The sequence below is a fragment of the Camelina sativa genome, chromosome 11 (assembly GCF_000633955.1).
Source record: "Camelina sativa cultivar DH55 chromosome 11, Cs, whole genome shotgun sequence".
NCBI lineage: Eukaryota > Viridiplantae > Streptophyta > Magnoliopsida > Brassicales > Brassicaceae > Camelina > Camelina sativa.
Window position 1 is genome coordinate 49,200,318 of NC_025695.1, and position 8,524 is coordinate 49,208,841.

At 35.9% G+C, this 8,524-nt stretch overlaps 3 protein-coding genes across 4 annotated transcripts in view; all 3 read right to left on the reverse strand.

The window, feature by feature from the left end:
• Positions 1–218, reverse strand: part of LOC104727336 (autophagy-related protein 101) — a 2,669-nt gene extending 2,451 nt beyond the window's left edge. For both annotated transcript variants that reach the window (XM_010446407.2, XM_010446408.2), the window contains exon 1: positions 24–218. In XM_010446407.2, coding sequence (XP_010444709.1) covers positions 24–56 — 33 coding nt within the window. In that variant the 5' untranslated portion in view covers positions 57–218. The remainder of the gene's footprint in view (positions 1–23) is intronic.
• On the reverse strand, positions 3,780–4,908 carry LOC104727337 (dynamin-related protein 5A-like). The gene is made up of 2 exons (XM_010446410.2): positions 4,498–4,908; positions 3,780–4,124 (listed from the first exon to the last, which is right to left on the reverse strand). Exons 1-2 carry the CDS (start codon positions 4,849–4,851, stop codon positions 3,990–3,992), a joined length of 489 nt encoding a protein of 162 aa, XP_010444712.1. The 5' UTR covers positions 4,852–4,908; the 3' UTR covers positions 3,780–3,989.
• Positions 5,139–8,034, reverse strand: LOC104727338 (L-ascorbate oxidase homolog). The gene is made up of 7 exons (XM_010446411.2): positions 7,696–8,034; positions 7,465–7,574; positions 6,785–7,152; positions 6,354–6,699; positions 5,902–6,264; positions 5,731–5,809; positions 5,139–5,644 (listed from the first exon to the last, which is right to left on the reverse strand). Exons 1-7 carry the CDS (start codon positions 7,861–7,863, stop codon positions 5,441–5,443), a joined length of 1,638 nt encoding a protein of 545 aa, XP_010444713.1. The 5' UTR covers positions 7,864–8,034; the 3' UTR covers positions 5,139–5,440.

The window sequence follows — 8,524 nt, forward strand, 5'->3', positions numbered from 1 at the left end:
AAGAAGAAGACGGAAAGTTTTACCAGTTCCTTAAGCTGACAAACTTCGCAATTCATGTTCACCGAAGCAAAACTCAGAGTACGAGAGAGAGAGAGGGAGAGAAGCTTCCGATTTCTCTAAGATTTCTTCTATCTGATCGTTTTGGTTGAAACTTGGAAGAAACAACCCAACTGAGAGAGAGAAGAAGAATCCCCTTTTTTCCTCGCCGATTTGATTTCGGCAACAAACTGTTGGACTTTTCACTTAACTACAACACTCGCATTGGGCTTAATTAGGCCCATTATCAACATCGAGTAATTTTAAGCCCTGTTAAGACTCCACCACTGGTGTATAATAAGTGCAATGAATCTTACTTTTTTTTGGTTAATAATACAATTCTGTAATTTGTTTGAAAATAAAATAAAATTGGCATCTATACTATTAAACGGGGAGCACACTTAAAAATAAAAAAAACCCAAAAACATGACATATATCCATATTACTAAACAAACCAAGTTGTCTATATAATTTAAAAAAAAAAAATTAAAACTTTTCTAAAACAATGGTAACAATTATTAAAGAAATAAATTATTAACTCTTTTCATAATTGATTATAAGGAAGGATACTTAGATTTTGGATCTAATTTTGGATATGGTTATAACCCATAAATAAATAATTTCTAATATATTGTTTTCCAAATAGTTTACTAAATTAGATATTAAACATTTATAGTTTTCTAAAAACAGTTAGTCGTGTGTTAAATTCGATTCAAATTATTCCAGTATTTTAGGAAACTATATTAAGTTCCCGCAGAGCATCCAACCAGAGGGATTGCACACCACTCCGCTGAAGGAACAACAAGATGCGATGGGGAGCTCTAGCCAGAGACTTGAATTAATCGCCACAAGCTCCGGTATCGGAAGCCTCTATTTCCCACCAACCGTTTTTTGGAGACGATTGTATACCTCCTTAGATTGTTGCATCATCTTCGCCGAAGAAAGAGACGTACGGAGTGAGAGAGAGTAGCAGAAATGAAGAAGAAATATCTCTTAAAAAAATTAGTTTCTAAATTTGAATTAATATTTGCCTTAAACTTTTTTAATTAGGCGGGGACTTCACTCTCTAATTAACCGTGGAAGACAACACATGACCACCGTCCGATTGGATTGGTGTATCTCACAGATCAACGGTCCATATGGTATATATCGGTGGGGTATTAATAAAAAAGAACAATTGTGTGAATAGATAAAGGAGAAGAAGTTGATTAATTTTTTTTGGCTAAATCTTTTAGTAAAGTTTTTATGATTGGTAAATTTTAAAACTCTCTATATTTGTAAAGCTTTGTAAAACTGTTACCAATCATACACAAAGAAACCTCCTAAATTCATGCTTTATTTTAAATACACACTTCATAAATTAAAACCACAAAATATTGACAAAAAAAAAGACATTCTTTTTCACACTTTATGGTACTCACTCAGTGTCTTGGGTCCTTGTTTCAAATCCACTATCTTAGACCCATCCACGTCTGCCTTCTAAGAAGCTTCTCCGTGCTCTCGGTGCTTTCTGAGACATACTGATCAATCCTGGCACGGAAACTTTTCTTGGTAACCATAGTTTTTAGTCGACCCTATCTGTTTACGAGTTAATATTGTTTTTAATACTTATTAATTAAATTTTAAGTCATTTCGAGTTGACTAAATGTAAATCTAACGTATTCACGGTAACATTATATCTAATAACATAACCCACTCAAATGAGACATTTGTGGTAGCATTCTTAACATTTGTGGTAGCATTCCCACGTAGGTTTCACGAGACTTTGGATTTACTAATCTAATAATTCTTAGTAATATCTATATCAATTGTGTTTGTTTTGAAATTCACAAATAATCAAATATTTGTCCCTTTGAAAAAATACATTCCTATCAATATCATTTGATAACCAAAAATTATGTGCATAGAAAAAAGAATAGCCAATATTTGAATTAAATTAGTTGTTACTTGTTAGTACTTAATTAGGACATCTCCAAGAGATACTTCATATATGAAGTTTTTAAAATAAGTATTTTACATTTTAGTCCTTATATTATTCATAATTACTTTAAAGTCATAACTTTTATAAATAATTCTAAAAACATACATTAAAATGTTACACACAGTATTACTTTTTTTTTTTTGGCAAAGTTACACACAATATTACTATCTTGTGTATCCTCAAAATATGCACACACAAAAAAAAAAACAAAAAATTGGAAATTAAAATTAAAATTGATTTCGGTTCGGTTTACATGGGTTGGAAATTAAAATTGATTTCGGTTCGGTTTAAGTTGGAAATTATTAGGAAAAAAAAAAAAAAAGAAGTAAAAGTCACGCGGTGCTAAAATTGGAAATTGGTGCGTGCTGTCGTAAAGGCATGATTTGGTATGTAATAATAAGCATAGGGAAAATGCTCTCACTCGCGGAACGCTCGTTTTGTGCGAGTGGGGATGAAATAACGTGCTCTGATTGGTTTAAAAAACAGAAATAGTAGCTTCCCTCCTCCTCCTCCTCTTTTATTTGTTTTTGTTAACACGTTAGCCCAAAACACCAAAAAACTGACTGTTTTGTTTTTTTTTTTTTTTTTTTTTTTTTTGTTTNGAATGAATCATTTGTTAAATATATCTTCTCTTACCCAAAGTGAAGATTGAGAATCCAATTTGGATTCCTTGACAAATCTTTTTTTCACATCGATGAATCTCTAAGACTGTAACTATTTGGTATGCATTTTTTTTATCTCTATTTCTTTTGCTTGACTTCACGGCTAACAAACGGACCCAAAAAAATATGCTCTTTTCTTTGGTAATATCTCTAACATCTCTTGGTCTTTGTGTTGTGTCAACATGCTGTGTTGTGTCTGGTAAACAAACCCTGAAATTTTCTGAGTTCAATTTTTTATTTAGAGTCATCACACGACAAAAGGCCACATACTTGAAGGTAAAATGATTAGCATCATGTTCAACCAACTGCTGACAGGGCCACAACTTTATGTCATGCCCTTTTATGTCTCGGTTATGAACACATCCATAAATGGCACGGTTCAGAACAACATCAATTTAAGCAGAAGGTAGGAAGAGAATTATCTGAAGAAGGTGTCCGAAAGCAGCAAAGCAAACGAGTGAAGATGATGTAATCACACGAAGAGAGTCACCAGCACATGAGTAAGCGTTCTAAACATCATATTTTGAGTGTCTTTTTTTTATTTCTTCATATTTTGAGTGTCTTTTTTTTTTTTTTTTTAGTCTTGACCACTAGACGTATGATTTTGTCTTGTGTCAACACGTTTTGTTGTGTAGTGAACTTATATTATCGATTCAATCAATCAAACCACTGTGGACATGATGTATTTGTGCTCTCTCTATCTGATCTCTTGCCTTGATAGTAGTAGCATTACTAGGGACAAACAGGGTTGCTGTTTGTATACAAATCTCTAGCGTACTGATTGATTTCTACAATGTTATTGTCAATCTCTTGCCTTGATTGTATATCTCCAGCGTACATATTGATTTCTACAATGTTATTGTCAATCTCTCCCACTTGCTTGTCGTATCTTGTGCTCCTGAGTGTCTTTTTATTTCTTCAATGGGAGTGAGCGACACTGATATGTGACCAGTGATGATTCATCAGATGGGAGTGAATGATACTCAAAGCCACTCTGTTCTCTGAATGTTGTTTTCTAAATTCTCAACTGTGGCCATTGAGTTGAGTAGTAGTAGTAGTATAAACTGTTGAATATGTTGTATGGTACACTTACACACACATGCCTCCTTATTTGATTCTCTTATTAATCATTCAGTCATCTTCTCTAATCATAACCCAAGTTTATGTATGCTATTCAGATACATTAAGTAGAGCTTCATGGTGTGTAACACCACAAGAGGTATTTGAAGATGAATGGTTCAAGAAAGATTACAAGCCTCCAGTGTTCGAGGATAAGGATGATTCAAACATGGAGGATATTGATGCTGCTTTCAAGGACTCCGAGGTGAGGATAATTCTGCTGTTTTCGTCTTCTTCAAAAGCGCCTCTGTTCTTGACCTAATCACATCTGCTACTGCTGTAGCCGAAACAATTGGACTACTACCATACTCTTCAGAATCTTCATCCTACCAATCAAAAAACTTATCAAATTTAGTAATCAAAATCACCAAATTAACAAGACCTCGTTGAAATTAACTCAAACCCAGAATTATCCAGATTCAACAACCCTGCTACATTGTACAGTCTCCAAATTCAACAACCCTAGCTATCTGAAACTTATGATGATGTAACTAGCAATCGAATCACCAAAAATTAGAAATCAAATCACCAAATTCAACAACCCTAGATATCTGAAACTTATGCAGATGTAATTCAAAATCGAATTACAAAAAAAATTAGTAATCAAATCACCAAATTCAAACCCAGAATCAATCCCTAAACGCATCAAATTCAAAAACCCTAGAAATCGAATCACAATAGCGTCTTAAGTTACCATACCTGGAATCGGCACCGTGGTTCCAACGCTGATAAATCATGAACCATCTGGAGAATCAAAGGGCGTCGCGTTCCCATTTCGACTTCTCTGACATTGAATCGGAACCCTAGAAGCGCTTCCAGTAAAGAGCTCTTACCGTCCGATTGGCCACCAATTGCGACAATCTCAGGTATAGAAAGTTTCTCACCGAAGGCAACCGCCGCCGCTTGGAGACGGTTGTAAGCCTCGAACCGTGACCTAGTCTCTGCGTTTACAGGATCCTTGGATTGAGACTGCATCTTCGATTGGCTCTGTTGGTTTCTCCTTGAAGAAGGGGTTTTAGTCGGCGTGGTTAGGTATGTGTTTGAATTCGCCATTGAAATCGAAAGAGGAGGAGAGACAACAACAACAACGGTAATATAATATCGCAGAGACTGAGAAGAAGACGGAGCGTAAGAAACGATACGAGTTTTCAGAATTTGAAATTTGAACTCATGGGCCGTTTTGGGCCTAAACTTTTAACTCTAGTAGGCCTTATATTAAACCACCTACCTACTGTGGAGATCTCAAATTTGATGGAGATTAGAACTCCATTAGTTCATCATCTATGGCTAAAAGTGCTACTATCTTCTCTAATTACCATGACATTAGTTGTAATTTCAGGTTTATAATCTCAAAAACAGCTTTTATTAGTTTTTTTTATTATATTATTATTACAAGAGATTGTAGTAATCTAGAAAGAACACTTGAATACAAATTGTTCATAAGATTTGTCTTTAATCTGAAGAAACCTACGAATGACCCATAGCTTTCCTTTTTCCCTGTGTTTTACTGCATGTGTAAATAGCCACACCAGCCATACTCTCATGACCAGGATTGAAGAACAAACCCAAAAATCCTCAACCAAATTTAATCGAATAAACCTTTTAACAATTAACTTTAAAGTAAAAGAACAAGAGGATCTCTCTAAGGGTGTAGTCCCACAGCTTTGCCACAGAGTTGAAGATTATCAGGAGGGTTGTATTCATTGGCGAGACTCTGTACTGGATTCCATACTCTCAGATAAAACTGTTGTCCCGAGTATTGTCTTTCCCATATCGCCGATCTCATATTCCACATTCCTTGGTTGTCCAATGACACCAAGATCGCTGTCCAAGAGTTTGGGTAGACCTACTCATTTATATGCCCAAGAAACTCATCAAGAACACATGTAAACAAATCAAAATTTTCCAACTTTCATTTGATGATGTTTTTACCTGAGTTGTGTGTCTTGTAAGACCATCAACAAGATTGTAGAGTGATCTTTTTGCAGGTGTCCATTGTCCAGAACCAAATCTAGATTCATAAGAGAGAGAGAGAGAGAGAAACGTTAGCAAGAATCTAACTTGAGTTAGAAGTTACATGAGCGGTGCAGGAAGGAGACTCACCCAACGACCCAGAAGTCATAACCGTCAAGATGCCAAGACTGCATTGATTTCTCATTGTTCTGAAACACGATTTCAAGGAAATCATGCAGAGATGTTTGCACAACTGATGTTGCAACAGTTGGAGGAGAGTTAGAAGGAACGTTTTGAATGGCGTTCGTGAAAACTCCAGAGATGCCGAAGTGATCAGCGAGTTTAAGAGGCGTCTCTGAGTTCACATAAGAGACTCCATTGACTGCATATCTTTGCTTTCCATTTATCAAAGGAGCTGAATTAGCGAAAACAAATGACTTCGTTGGAGTGATTTTTCCGTAGTGGAATGATCCTTGAGGGTTTGGTCTAGCTGCATTTGCTGTTAAGTTCCACCTGAAACCCCAAACCAAAACAACATTAACGATTCAAAATCATTCACATTAAAGAATCCAACGTTCTTTGTAAGTAACTGCTCTTTGTACCTGAATGTTCTGGCTTGTCTCATGGACCAAACAAGCTCTCCAGGTGGAAGAGCAGGGGGATCACCAGAAGCTGGGACATGAGAGTTCGAATAACGCAACAGACCCATAACAGAGAGTTTGCTTCTTACGAACCGGCTGCTTGCAACCATGTAATAATCTTTAGGAGATTGGTTCAAAGTCACAAGAACAGCTAGAGACTGTCCAACATGAATGTCAAGAGAATCATAATCAGTTTGAATAACATGAGAGCCTTCAACTTCAACTACTTTCATGGTATGCCCTTGGATTCTGAAATTGAAAGTGCTTGATAACCCAACATTGGAGATTCTTAACATGTAAGTCTTCCCTGAAAGATTAAAACCATAAGACACATTAATAAGTAAAACAAACAGAACCAATTCACATTGGAAGCTGAGGAATTCATAATTCACCTTGGTCGCCTGAAAATGTGGTTTGAGTTTGCCCATTAATGAGCATCCCATCGGGGAATGGAAGAACCCCACCAGAATCCAAACGTTGCTGAAGCGTTTTGTGGTTGGTTTTGAACCAGTCACCAACGAGTAAAGTGAAATCTGCGGTTGGGACAGGGTAAGGGATTGGGATACCAGGTCTTGCATAGACATTGATGGCTCCGAATCCACCGGCGGCTTTGTGAAATGCGGTGGAAGGGAAGTAATTGAAAGTTCCGATCTGATCTTTGGTTTGGAATTTGTAAGTGAAGTTCGAGTTTGGTGGGATCGGACAGTTTGTTCCCAAGACACCATCTTGCCATGAGTTCTTCCTCTGTTTAATCCCATTCCTAAACCCATAAACATTGAAACAGATCAAATACACATTTCGATTATCAACCTGAAAACCCTACATTGATCGATAAAGTTTAAACCTTTATCGAGTTTCAACACAAAAGATTAAACCTTTCACAGGATTAAGGGAAGCCCTAATAATCAGTAATCCCCCAAATGCCTTAAAATAGTGGTAATATAAGTTGACACATTAATCAACTCGGGTACACAAAACAGAGGATTATTTTTCTTTGGGAAGCATGTGAAAATGATAAAGTTCAAATCTTTAGGGTTTTTTGAAATTAAAAAAAAAAAAGAAGGGAAATTACCAGGTCAAGAGGAAAGGCTGGTCAAGTTTGTTGATGAGGTTGAGGATGATGTTGTCATTGGTCACAACATCAAGCTTTGGACCAGGAAACTGACCATTGATGAGAATAACCTAAAGAGTTAAAAAAAAAGTTCGTCAGTATATCAAACAAAAAATGAGATTTAGACTTTTCCGTAAATAGAAACTGTTGTTCTTGTCTTTGACAAAAAAAATGAATCTGTTGTAGTTGTACCTGTTGAGGAACACCAAGAGGAGAGATAATGCCATAAGTCGCAGTCCAAGTGTAGAACTTGTAAGGGCTTTCTCCTTTGACTATCACCAAACTGCTCAAAAGAGTCAAAGCTCCAAGGAGAAGAAGAAGATGAAGCAAAGATGTTGTTTTTCTTGATGCCATTTTCATGGCTTCTTAAAAGAATGATACAGACAAGAGAATGAAGAGAGCTGAAAAAAAAAACTCTTTTTCCTAAATGGGTTTGAGAAATGAAGGGACTTTCATGTATAAAAATGCAATTAGATAGCGAAAGTTAAGGGTGACATAAGTATTATGTGAGAGAAAAAAGAGTCACAAAGGTGGTTCCAATCAATGACCAGTGAAGATCTCGAGTGAGTTTTTTTTATTTGCTTTTTTCTCGTTTGGTCAAATAAATTAAAATTCAACTCCTCCCTCATTAATCAAGACTTCAACAACTTTTTACACCCTTAGATTTTTAAACACAGATTTTAAAATCTTATTTACACATTTGTCGGCAATGTCATTCACATTTTTTTTTAAATGCTGGTCTGGTTTAGTTTGTTGTAAAAATATAAGTTTTTGCTAGTTCGGTTTTGATTAGTGTAAACTACTTGTAAATAAAGTTGTTAATGTGAAAAAGGGGTGTAGACGTGTAGTGGATAATGCCGTGGTTGACAAATGGAAATGAATGGTTTCACGCGTTTTGGTTACATGATTATTGCGTCCAGCCAAAGCTTAGCTTTCATTATTCCGATAACGAGATACCATAAAAAGCTAAATGGAAATAATTCAAAACTAGGGAACCAAAAAGGAGAAAGGGAAAGAAATC

Excerpts from the sequence above, each read along its gene's own strand:
- LOC104727337 (XM_010446410.2), bottom strand. The coding sequence starts at position 4,851 with ATGGCGAATTCAAACACATACCTAACCACGCCGACTAAAACCCCTTCT. Across the intron at positions 4,125-4,497 it reads AACCACGGTGCCGATTCCAG|GATGAAGATTCTGAAGAGTA; the intron begins GTATGGTAACTT and ends TTTGATTGGTAG.
- LOC104727338 (XM_010446411.2), bottom strand. The coding sequence starts at position 7,863 with ATGAAAATGGCATCAAGAAAAACAACATCTTTGCTTCATCTTCTTCTT. Across the intron at positions 7,575-7,695 it reads CTCTTGGTGTTCCTCAACAG|GTTATTCTCATCAATGGTCA; the intron begins GTACAACTACAA and ends TTAACTCTTTAG. Across the intron at positions 5,645-5,730 it reads TTACAAGACACACAACTCAG|GTCTACCCAAACTCTTGGAC; the intron begins GTAAAAACATCA and ends ATAAATGAGTAG.